This window comes from Pan troglodytes, chromosome 19 (assembly GCF_028858775.2).
Source record: "Pan troglodytes isolate AG18354 chromosome 19, NHGRI_mPanTro3-v2.0_pri, whole genome shotgun sequence".
NCBI classification, from domain to species: domain Eukaryota; kingdom Metazoa; phylum Chordata; class Mammalia; order Primates; family Hominidae; genus Pan; species Pan troglodytes.
The window spans coordinates 23,801,603-23,813,798 of NC_072417.2; the positions used below are offsets into that span (position 1 = coordinate 23,801,603).

Consider the following 12,196-nt stretch of genomic DNA (forward strand, 5'->3'; position numbering starts at 1 on the left):
CCAGCTCATGAGGGCAGAAGATACTGGTAGCCAGAAGGATTTCGGGGTCCTTTTTTCTCAGGCCTGGGCTGGAGTGGGCCACTTTGCCACAGGAGTCTTCCCAGCCCCTCGTGACCTCCCTGGGCTGTAGCGAGGAGAGTGAGGGCTTTCTTTGGAGAAAGAAGTAGAAGAGAAACAGGAATGGGTTGGCCCTGCCTCTCTCACTTCCGCCTTCCCAGGCAGTGGTATCCTGCCTTCCCCTTCCTGGCTGGAGACTTTGTGGGGCTTGGGCTGGGCTTGGGGCTCCCTGCTGGTGTGGTGTTTGCCCAGTTGTCCTGGCAACCACAGGGCAGTGGTGAGGAGTGACATGCAGTGACCTGAGAACCGTGTGTAGGTACAAAGAAGTGGAGACCTAGCCTTCCCATAAGCCCATTGGAACTTCGTGCACTCCCTGAGCCACTCGGCCCATTGTCCATGTGGGGACTGGACCCAAGGTCTTGGAACCCAGCAGGCCCTCCACTGCCTTCCCCTCCCCAGCAGCCTTCCTCTCCCCAGCCGGTTCTCCCTAAGACCAGAGTTCTGAGATCTCTGCCGAAGCTCCTGCCCTCCCCCTGCTGTTACCCTTCTTCCTGTCTGATTCCCTTTCCTTTCCTGTCTCCTCCTCCCACCTCCTCCCTGCTGCCTGCCCGCCCATCCTCTTATTCCCCCTCCCCCCAGGCACAGCTGCTGTTTGGCTCACTCTATATATAGCGGCATTTTCAGGGTAATTACAATAAAACTGTTGAAAGGAGATAATCCAGCAAAGGAAGCGAGTCTGACTCCCAGCCCCCTCCTGTCCCTGGCTTGGTGCAGCCCTGCACCCCCTTTCCCCGAGGCCTCCTGTTCCCACCCCACCCCCATTCCCACAGCCTCTCCCTCCTGCCCAGTCTGCCCCAGATAGGGATGAGGCCCCAGAAGGGGACAGAGGGTAGAGATATCCAGAAGGTCTCCACCAGCCTCTCCTGGGGTTACCAAGGGCACTGTCAGTCCTAGAACCAACCTCTGTGCCTCAGTTTCTCTTCTAGTATGAGGCTTTGCATGGGGCACGGTGTTGAGAAATGGGAGCGGGCACAGTGGTTAAAAGCTTAGGATTTGGACTCATATTCTAGTTATTGGATCACCTAGCTGTGTCTGGTTGCTACTTAAACTTCTCTAAACCTCAGTTTCCTCATCAGTAAAATGGGGTAATAATAGCATCTAAGTCATAGGGTAACCGTGACATTTAAATGAGTCATTGTAAAATGCCCAGAGATGTTGACTATCAATGATAATATTATGTGTTGAAGGCTGGGCAGTGGCTCACGCCTATAATCCCAGCACTTTGGGAGGCTGAGGTGGGAGGATCGCTTGAGCCTAGGAGTTTAATTCAGCCTGGGCAACATAGTGAGACCCTGTCTCTACTAAAAAATTAAAAATTAGCCTGGTGCATTGGCATGCTCCTGTAGTCCCTGCTACTTGGGAAGCTGAGGTGGGAGGGTTGCTTGAGGTCGAGGCTGTCATGAGCCATGATCATGCCATTGCATTCCAGCCTGGGCGACAGAGCAAGACCTTGTCTCTGATATATATATAGGTAGAGAGATAAATACACACACATATGTATGTGTGTGTGTATATATATATACACACGTACACACATATATATACACACACACACAGATACATAAAATGCGTCGAGTAGTCACAATCTGTTAGGTACAGCTTCATGCTTATGCACATTTTCTTTATTTTTTTGAGATGGAGGCTCGCTCTGTCGCCCAGGCTGGAGTGCAGTGGTGCGATCTTGGCTCACTGCAACCTCCACCTCCAGGGTTCAAGCGATTCTCCTGCCTCAGCCTCCTGAGTAGCTGGGACTACAGGCATGTGCCACCACGCCCAGCTAATTTTTTTTGTTTTTAGTAGAGACAGGGTTTCACCATGTTAGTCAGGATGGTCTTGATCTCCTGACCTCGTGATCTGCCCGCCTCAGCCTCCCAAAGTGCTGGGATTACAGGCAAGAGCCACCGTGCCCGGCCTCCCCCTTTGTTTTTTTTTTTTTCTGGAGACAGTCTTGCTCTGTCACCCAGGCTAGAGTGCAGTTGCATGATCTTGGCTCACTGCAACCCCCGCCTCCCGGGGTTCAAGAGATTCCCATGCCTCAGCCATCTGAGTGGCTGGGATTACAGGTGTGCACCATCACGCCCAAATAATTTTTGTATTTTTAGTAGTGAGGGGGTTTCATCATGTTGACCAGGCTGGTCTCAAACTCCTGGCCTCAGGTGATCTGCCTGCCTCAGCCTCCCAAACTAACCTGAGATTACAGGTGTGAGCCACCGTGCTCAGCCTATATTTTCCTATTGAAGTTCATGGCTTCAGCCTCATTTAATTAAGGTAAAATGTTGCATCCATGGAGCAGAGGGATTTGACTTCCTCTCTGTCTCTGTTCTCTTTGGGTCTCCTAGAATCCTGCGTGGTAGCCTTTGGGCCTCAGGCATGACTGGAGTCTGGGGCTGGGCCCACTAACTCCTTCCTGTCTCTTCTGCCCGCAGTGGAGGTGAAGCCGGTGCTGCCAAGAGCCATGCCCAGTTCCATGGGGGGTGGGGGTGGAGGCAGCCCCAGCCCTGTGGAGCTACGGGGGGCTCTGGTGGGCTCTGTGGACCCCACACTGCGGGAGCAGCAACTGCAGCAGGAGCTCCTGGCGCTCAAGCAGCAGCAGCAGCTGCAGAAGCAGCTCCTGTTCGCTGAGTTCCAGAAACAGCATGACCACCTGACAAGGCAGCATGAAGTCCAGCTGCAGAAGCACCTCAAGGTGAGCGAGGGGGGTGCGGGGGGCCGCCCAGACCTCCGATCCCCGCCCGGGCCTGGCTCACTTGTGCCTCCGTTCCCATGCCCCTGCAGCAGCAGCAGGAGATGCTGGCAGCCAAGCAGCAGCAGGAGATGCTGGCAGCCAAGCGGCAGCAGGAGCTGGAGCAGCAGCGGCAGCGGGAGCAGCAGCGGCAGGAAGAGCTGGAGAAGCAGCGGCTGGAGCAGCAGCTGCTCATCCTGCGGAACAAGGAGAAGAGCAAAGAGAGTAAGGCAGGGCCTCCTGGGACCTCGTAGGGCCCCGCCCGTGATGCCTGCCCCTGCCATGGGGGGTCTGGCCCCAAGCAGCCAGGTCAGTTGTGCCCTGTCCTGCAGGTGCCATTGCCAGCACCGAGGTAAAGCTGAGGCTCCAGGAATTCCTCTTGTCGAAGTCAAAGGAGCCCACACCAGGCGGCCTCAACCATTCCCTCCCACAGCACCCCAAATGCTGGTAATGGCCCTGGGCAGGCATGGGTGGGCATAGGTGAGCCGCTCAGGGGCTGCCTGGCTATAGGATGGCAAGGGGCTTCTTCCCTGTGCCCATATACGGGCCCTGCAATCTCTCCTTAGAGACAGGACCCCCATCCCTGGTTTATTTCCTCATTCCTTCCCCAAGATCCATGTCCTCTTCCTATATACAAACGATTTTTCATAAATGTAGATTGCCAGGTGGCAGGTCCAGCAGACTGGGTGATAACCTAGATCTGCTTCCATCCCCACCCCCCCCCCACCCCAGGGGAGCCCACCATGCTTCTTTGGACCAGAGTTCCCCTCCCCAGAGCGGCCCCCCTGGGACGCCTCCCTCCTACAAACTGCCTTTGCCTGGGCCCTACGACAGTCGAGACGACTTCCCCCTCCGCAAAACAGGTGAGTGAGTCCCCCACCTGGCCTCCCAGAATATGGCTCCTGGGAGGCAGAGGTGGGCTTGTGGCAGTGTCAGCCCTGACCCCAGTGGGCTCAGCTGCAGATGTGTGCTGCTGTGCGCGTATCTGAACCTCGGTTACCTTCTCTCCAGCCTCTGAACCCAACTTGAAAGTGCGTTCAAGGCTAAAACAGAAGGTGGCCGAGCGGAGAAGCAGTCCCCTCCTGCGTCGCAAGGATGGGACTGTTATTAGCACCTTTAAGAAGAGAGCTGTTGAGATCACAGGTGCCGGGCCTGGGGGTAAGGGCTGCTCTCATGTACCTGTTCTGAGGGTCTGGGAATCGGGGGTTGGGGGTAGTTCAGAGCAGGCCCAGGTGACAGCCACTTCTCCTATAGCGTCGTCCGTGTGTAACAGCGCACCCGGCTCCGGCCCCAGCTCTCCCAACAGCTCCCACAGCACCATCGCTGAGAATGGCTTTACTGGCTCAGTCCCCAACATCCCCACTGAGGTACAGGCCTGGCTGGGGGCTGGTGGGGCGGGGACAGAGTTGCTCCTTCCCATGGAAGAAAGAGTGCAGCTCCTTCCAGTCTGTCTGCCTGAGTGCCCAGCAGAGACCTCTCTGCCCACATGAATAGGCTGGAGGATCCTTGTTTGGACTTAATTGCATTGAAGGGGAATTTGTCCCACAGGACTATGAAGAGCCCTGGTGGCTCAGTCTCCCTCAGTGGGAGCTCAGGGTAGAGGGAACTGGGCACCATTCAGAGACCTTGGCCTTGGCCCCAGGTTGCCCTCCCTTGTTGCCTCCCCTTTGTGCACTCTCATGCCTGTCTCTTCTGACTGCTCCCCAGATGCTCCCTCAGCACCGAGCCCTCCCTCTGGACAGCTCCCCCAACCAGTTCAGCCTCTACACGTCTCCTTCTCTGCCCAACATCTCCCTAGGGCTGCAGGCCACGGTCACTGTCACCAACTCACACCTCACTGTAAGTACAGGGCATATACCCCATCTTCCCTCTGGTGTTGAGGTCACAGGTCCTGCATGCCCCCAGCTGGTGTTTTCCCCTTCCAAGGCCCTAAGGGAGATCTGTTGGCCCTACCCAGAGCTTGGGGGGTAGATAGTGGGTAGATCGGGATGCTAGTCCAAAGTTGGCAGGACTGAGGCTGTATAAGCCCCTCCCTTCACCCCCCAGGCCTCCCCGAAGCTGTCGACACAGCAGGAGGCCGAGAGGCAGGCCCTCCAGTCCCTGCGGCAGGGTGGCACGCTGACAGGCAAGTTCATGAGCACATCCTCTATTCCTGGCTGCCTGCTGGGCGTGGCACTGGAGGGCGACGGGAGCCCCCACGGGCATGCCTCCCTGCTGCAGCATGTGCTGTTGCTGGAGCAGGCCCGGCAGCAGAGTACCCTCATTGCTGGTGAGTGGACAGGTAGCTGTGCAAGGGAGGGGGCTAAGGTCAGGACCAACTGTCAGGGATACTCTCCAATCCTGTCACAGTTCCCCTTAGCAGAATCAACAGCATCAGTGATTTCTTCCACATTCTGGAAACATGGGATACCTACAGGATGCCAGGCACTGTTCTTGACAAAATCTGCTGCCATCTTGGTGTTCACATCCCAGAGCAGTGTTGTTCAGTAGAAACATAACACAATCTACATACGTAATTTCTAGCATCCACATTAAAAAATGTAAAAAGAAGGCCGGGCATGGTGGATCACGCCTGAAATCCCAGCACTTTGGGAGGCTGAGGCGGGTGGATCACGAGGTCAGGAGATTGAGACCATTCTGGCTAACATGGTGAAACCCCGTCTCTACTAAAAATACAAAAAATTAGCCAGGCGTGGTGGTGAGCACCTGTAGTCCCAGCTACTCAGGAGGCTGAGGCAGGAGAACGGTGTGAACCTGGGAGGCGGAGCTTGCAGTGAGCCGAGATCGTGCCACTGCACTCCAGCCTGGGGCACAGAGCGCGAGACTCCGTCTCATTCAAAAAAATAAAAAAATTAAAAGAAGCAAGTGGAGCCATACATGGTGGCTCAAGCCTGTGAGCCCGCACTTTGGAGGCCAAGGCAGGTGGATCACTTGAGGTCAGGAGCTTGAGACCAGCCTGGCCAACATGGTGAAATCCCATCTCTACTAAAAATACAAAAATTAGCTGGGCGTGGTGGCGGGCACCTGTAATCCCAGCTACTTGGGAGGCTGAGGCAGGAGAATTGCTTGAACCCGGGAGGCAGAGGTTGCAGTGAGCCAAGATCACGCCACTGCACTCTAGCTTGGGCGACAGAGCGAGACTCAGTCTCGAAAAAAAGACCAGCCTGGGTAACATAGCAAGATCCTGTCTCTACAAAAATTAAAAAATAGAAAGAATAACTGCATATGTATTACAGAAATTGTAATATTCTGGATATAATGAGTTAAATATATGTGGTGAAATTAATTCCACTTCTCTTTTTTTTATAGGCGCCTGCCACCGCGCCTGGCTAATTTTTGTATTTTTAATAGAGCTGGGGTTTCACCATCTTGGCCAGGCTGGTCTCGAACTCCTGACCTCAGGTGATCCGTTCGCCTCGGCCTCCCAAAGTGCTGGGATTACAGGTGTGAGCCGCCATGCCCATCCTTTTTTTTTTTTTTTTTTTTTTGAGACAGAATCTCACTTTGTTGCCCAGGCTGGAGTACAGTAGTAGGATCTCTGCTCACTGCACTCTCCACCTCCTGGGTTCAAGCTTCAAGTGGTTCTTTTGCTTCAGCCTCCTGAGTAGTTAAGGCTACAGGCGTGTGCCACCACACCCAGCTAATTTTTTTTTTTTTTTTTTTTTGAGACGAAGTTTCATTCTTGTTGCCCAGGCTGGAGTGCAGTGGCAAGATCTTGGCTCACTGCAACCTCTGCCTCTCGAGTTCAAGTGATTCTCCTGCCTAAGCCTCCCAAGTAGCTGGGATTACAGGCATGTGCCACCATGCCTGGCTAATTTTTTGTATTTTTATTAGAGAAGAAGTTTCACCACGTTGGCCAGGCTGGTCTTGAACTCCTGACCTCAGATGGTCCACCCGCCTTGGCCTCCCAAAGTGTTGGAATTACAGGCGTGAGCCACTGCGCCTGGCCTAATTTTCGTATTTTTAGTAGAGACGGGGTTTCACCATGTTGGCCAAGTTGGTCTTGAACTCCTGACCTCAAGTGATCCACCTGCCTTGGCCTCCCAGAGCGCTGGGATTACGGGTGTGAGCCACCGCACCCAGCTGCCCAGGTTGGTCTTGAACTCCTGGGCTCAAGCCATCCCCCCGCCTTAGACTCCCAAAGTGCTGGGATTACAGGTGTGAGCCACTGTGCCTGGCCAATATGCAGTTACCAATGAGATATTTTGGTTTTTGTTTCATACTAAGTCTTTGAAATCTAGTGTATACTTCACACTTATATCACATTTCAATTTAGACAGGTTGTGTGCAAGGGCTCAGCAGTCACATGTAACTAGTAGCTATGGGACTAGACAGCACAACTTTAGACAGCCCTTAAGTACCAGGGCTGTCTAAAGAGCCCTGGCACCAGAAGAGGTTCTGCTTGAAAGATACATGATCCTGGCCCTAGGGCTTCCTAGCCTGGCGGGATCCACGGGGAGGATCCATGTTCAGGGAGGCCTTGTTGCACTTGGGGAGAACAAGTCATTGTTCGTTCAGAGGGCTCAAGACTACATGTATACTCAGTTTATTCAGTTAAGGAAATCGAAGGGAAAAGATGGTGAATCCAGGAAGGCTTGCTGGAGGTGGTACCTTAGAGCTGTGAAACTCTTCATTCATGGGGAAGAGGAAGAATGGAGCTCAGGTTTGGGTGGAGGGTGCTTCAGGTCCCCCAGGGTTTTTCCTGAGTATATAGGTGGTGATATTCCAGAGGGGGTTGTGGGGGCAAGATGCAGGGTTGGTGGGAGGGCAGTCAGGTGCCCTGACAATGGTGCTTAGTCATCACCCCCAACTCTGTAGTGCCACTCCACGGGCAGTCCCCACTAGTGACGGGTGAACGTGTGGCCACCAGCATGCGGACGGTAGGCAAGCTCCCGCGGCATCGGCCCCTGAGCCGCACTCAGTCCTCACCGCTGCCGCAGAGTCCCCAGGCCCTGCAGCAGCTGGTCATGCAACAACAGCACCAGCAGTTCCTGGAGAAGCAGAAGCAGCAGCAGCTACAGCTGGGCAAGGTGAGCCTGGAAAGGTGAATGGCCTGGGGCTGTGGTGGGGGCAGGACACAGGAGAGTACCAGGCTGGCAGAAAAGTCCTCCTTTCAGGCCAGACACGGTGGCTCGCGCCTGATTGGGAGGCTGAGGTGGGCAGATCGCCTGAGGTCAGGAGTTTGAGACCAGCCTGGCCAACATGGTGAAACCCCGTCTCTACTAAAAATACAAAAATTAGCCAGGCGTGGTGGTAGGCACCTATAATCCCAGCTACTCGGGAGGCTGAGGCAGGAGAATTGCTTGAACCTGGGAGATGGAGGTTGCACTGAGCCCAGATCGCACCATTGCACTGCAGCCTGGGTGACAAGAGCGAGACCGTCTCAAAAAAACAAACAAAAATTAGCTGGGCGTGGTGGCGTGCGCCTGTAACCCGTCACTGGGGAGGCTGAGGCAGGAGAATTGCTTGAATTTGGAAGGCGGAGGTTGCAGTGAGCCGAGATCGCGCCACTGCATGCCAGGCTGGGCGACAGAGGGAGACTCTGTCTCAAAAAAAAGTCCTCTCAGAGGAGCTACCTCACCTTTTTCTAACTCACATAGAAGCTCTACCTGGAACAAGGGAGGGAGGGAAGGATAGACTGTTCTGGGTTATAGGCTGCACAGCTGCTCCCCAACTCCCAGCTGATGTGCCCCCATATTCTGTTATCAGATCCTCACCAAGACAGGGGAGCTGCCCAGGCAGCCCACCACCCACCCTGAGGAGACAGAGGAGGAGCTGACAGAGCAGCAGGAGGTCTTGCTGGGGGAGGGAGCCCTGACCATGCCCCGGGAGGGCTCCACAGAGAGTGAGAGCACACAGGAAGACCTGGAGGAGGAGGACGAGGAAGAGGATGGGGAGGAGGAGGAGGATTGCATCCAGGTTAAGGACGAGGAGGGCGAGAGTGGTGCTGAGGAGGGGCCCGACTTGGAGGAGCCTGGTGCTGGATACAAAAAAGTGAGCCCCGTCCCTGGTCCCAGTCCTTGGTCACCACCCCTCTGTCCTTCTCCACCCCTGCCTCTGCCCTTGTCTTTCCCTCTCCCCCATCTGCAGTTTCCAGGCTGTGCAGGAGCAGCTTTCTGTAGAGAGCAAAAGGGGAGTGGGAAGGAGGCCGGTGGGGAGAAGGGGGAGCTGTTTGTGTTGCTCTCAGAGCTGTGTCTGTCCTAGGCTGCCAGTTCCCTCCCTGTGTCTGTGATACTGGCCTGCCTCTCTGCTTGTGTGTCTGTGTATGCATGTGCGGGTGTGCACGTGTGCACACGTGACCTGTGTGTATCTGCGTTTCTGCCCGCGTAGGGCCGGCTGTGCGTCGGTCCCTGTGCGTGCCTGTGCGTGTGTGTACACACACGCCCCCGCTGTTACTACTGTCTGCCTCGCGCCTAGCTGGCACTCCATTCATTGCGGACACAGCCGAGCCCTCCGGGCCTGACTCATCCCGCCCCCACCCCGCCCCCGCCCCCACCCCTCCCAGCCTCTTACCTCAATGCTACTCTTTGATGTGACTCATCACATCTCCCCCATCCCTCCCCATCTCAGAGGAGATGTGTCTCCTGTCCCTGGAGGGAGCAAGTGGGAGGAGGTGGGGGAAGGAGGAGACTTGGAAGAAAAGGGCTGGATTGGGGCCCCACTGGAGGCCCTGACAGGGCCTGCCCTCACCCCTGTCCTGGCTGAGTCTGACCCAGGCCCCCTCCCATTCTCCTCCCCTCCAGCTGTTCTCAGATGCCCAGCCGCTGCAGCCTTTGCAGGTGTACCAGGCGCCCCTCAGCCTGGCCACTGTGCCCCACCAGGCCCTGGGCCGTACCCAGTCCTCCCCTGCTGCCCCTGGGGGCATGAAGAGCCCCCCAGACCAGCCCGTCAAGCACCTCTTCACCACAGGTGAGCCCCCACCAACTGTTAGGTCCTTCTGCCAGGCACCAGAGGGCCTGTGTGTGGTGTCTGCCCCATGGCAGGGGGAAGAGGCTGCTGGGGCCCCTTAGGCACCCTGAAAGGAGGGGACACAGGCCTTCGTTCTCTCCCTGTACCCCAGAGCTGTTCATGGTAGTGGCAGGGCCTTCTGCCTCAGCCGGGAGAGTGGGTAGCATCTTTCTCACCCCGCTGAAGGAAGGACTGCCCCACAGCCTGAAGTGCTGGGTAGAGAGAGCCTGCTGTCCCTGTTGGGCCCTGACCTTCTACCTTCCCTTCCTTCTCCCTGTGAGGTCTGGGATGAGACCAGAGTCCTCTTTCCTATGAAGCTGCCACAGGCTGGGCTCTGGGGGGACACAGACGTGCCTGAGGGTGGCCCTGTATCACCAGTGGAGAGTAAGACACAGGGGTTTGGCAGGAGGGGGAAAGCAGGAGGTGCCGTGAGAAGGGTGCAGCTGAGGAGGCACAGCTGGCAGAGATCAGACTCATGCGAGTGTCCAGGGCAGCCTTGCTGGGGCTTGAGGAGCAGGGAAGCTTCTGATAGGCAATAATGGAGCAAAGGAATTTCAGGAGGAGTCAAGAGGGGGCAAAGGCTGGAGAGGAAAGGCCAGGTGCAGTGGCTCACACCTGTAATCCCAGCATTTTGGGAGGCCAAGGTGGGAGGATCACTCGAGCCCAGGAGTTTGAGACCAACGTGAGCAACATAGTGAGACCCCGTCTCTTTAAAATAAAAAATAAAAAATAGGTTGGGTGCAGTGGCTCACGCCTGTAATCCCAGCACTTTAGGAGGCTGAGGTGGGTGGATTACCTGAGGTCAGGAGTTCGAGACCAGCCTGGCCAACATGGTAAAACCCCGTCTCTACTAAAAATACAAAAATTAGCCAGGCGTGGTGGCACATGCCTGTAATCCCAGCTACTCGGGAGGCTGAGGCAGGAGAATTGCTTGAGCCCAGGAGGCAGAGGTTGCAGTGAGCCGAGATCGTGCCACTGGACCTGGCCGACAGAGCGAGACTCTGTCTCAAAAAAAACACAAAAAAAGCTAGGTGTGGTAGTGCCTATAGTCCCAGCTACTCAGAACGCTGAGGTGGGAGGATCGCTTGAGCCCAGGGTGGTGGGGGCAGTGGTTGAGGCTGCAGTGAGCCATGATAGCACCACTACACACTCCACTCCAGCCTGGGTGACAGAGTGAGACCCTGTTTCAAAGAAAAAAAAAAAAAAAGCTGGAGAGGAGAGGGGGCAGGTTTGTGGCAGGGTGGCTGCGGTGGCCATGGGGAGGTGTTTGGACCTGGGGGTTGGAGACAGCTCCATGAGCCCTGCTGAGGATCATGGTAGCCAGGCTGGGATCCTGGGCCCAGAGCAGTGCTGGCTGACACATAGGTCTGTGGCCCAGGTGTGGTCTACGACACGTTCATGCTAAAGCACCAGTGCATGTGCGGGAACACACACGTGCACCCTGAGCATGCTGGCCGGATCCAGAGCATCTGGTCCCGGCTGCAGGAGACAGGCCTGCTTAGCAAGTGCGAGGTAAGGGAGCCCCTCCTTCTTCTGGCTCTCAACTTAAATCCAGCCTTTGTTTCCCTGTTAGATAAGCCTCTCTTCATACTTCTTCCTCATCCTCTCTTCAGCCCCAGACTTCGGGGCCAGTTCTCCCACCACCCCGTTCCATCCCTTGCAGCCTGTTTTCCCCCATGGTCCCCAGCTGAGTGGGGGGGATCTGGGAGTAAGGTCATGACAGAGCCAGGATCTACTTTCTGAAAATATTTGGATCTCCTGAGGCCAGGAAGTGGCTCTGTGTGCCCTGGCTATGGGGCAGAGAGGCTCTGAGAGAGCTGTGCCTTTGTGTGACCCCTCTTACTGATCCTCCTGGCAGCGGATCCGAGGTCGCAAAGCCACGCTAGATGAGATCCAGACAGTGCACTCTGAATACCACACCCTGCTCTATGGGACCAGTCCCCTCAACCGGCAGAAGCTAGACAGCAAGAAGTTGCTCGGTGAGCTGGCACATGGGTGGGCGGGCAGGCATGTTCAGTGTCAGGGTGGGATGGGGGCTCTCAGGAAGACTGCCTGGCCAGGCTAGGAGGGTTGTCCCCACGGGCATAGGGCATTGCTGCGGCAGAGGTGGCACAATTATCACGTCACACACCTCCAGAGGGCGCCACTAAAATAGAGCATGCTGTAGGGCGCGGTGCAGGAGGATGGAAGTGCTCGGTTGGGGGAACTGCTTTGTTCCCCTCCTCCGCGGCTTATCATGCTCCTCTCTCCCTGCCACCTGCCCCCAGAGGTAGGACGTCCCCAAGGACAGAGGACTGACTGCTTCCAACTGGTGTGGGCTGCAGAGGCCTGTCTTGTACTTGGGTCTGAGCCCTCATTTTTGGTGGCTAAGCCTGTAGCCCTGTGGCAGTTGAGGTGCCTTTTTTTTTT

The 12,196-nt window shown here is 55.9% G+C and overlaps 1 protein-coding gene across 17 annotated transcripts in view; it reads left to right on the forward strand.

Annotated features, from left to right (window-relative positions):
• The window catches only part of HDAC5 (histone deacetylase 5), a 45,182-nt gene that overhangs the window by 27,173 nt on the left and 5,813 nt on the right, over positions 1-12,196 (forward strand). For 11 of the 17 annotated variants that reach the window (XM_024350223.3, XM_024350225.3, XM_063798528.1 and 8 more), the window contains 13 exons: positions 2,544-2,803; positions 2,893-3,064; positions 3,172-3,286; positions 3,572-3,702; positions 3,851-3,997; positions 4,094-4,206; positions 4,547-4,678; positions 4,886-5,108; positions 7,658-7,869; positions 8,549-8,833; positions 9,583-9,748; positions 11,166-11,299; positions 11,646-11,766. In XM_024350223.3, the coding sequence (XP_024205991.1) occupies positions 2,544-2,803; positions 2,893-3,064; positions 3,172-3,286; positions 3,572-3,702; positions 3,851-3,997; positions 4,094-4,206; positions 4,547-4,678; positions 4,886-5,108; positions 7,658-7,869; positions 8,549-8,833; positions 9,583-9,748; positions 11,166-11,299; positions 11,646-11,766 (2,211 nt within the window). The remainder of the gene's footprint in view (positions 1-2,543; positions 2,804-2,892; positions 3,065-3,171; positions 3,287-3,571; positions 3,703-3,850; positions 3,998-4,093; positions 4,207-4,546; positions 4,679-4,885; positions 5,109-7,657; positions 7,870-8,548; positions 8,834-9,582; positions 9,749-11,165; positions 11,300-11,645; positions 11,767-12,196) is intronic. The other 6 variants (XM_063798523.1, XM_054671436.2, XM_054671435.2 and 3 more) reach the window with 1 other exon arrangement.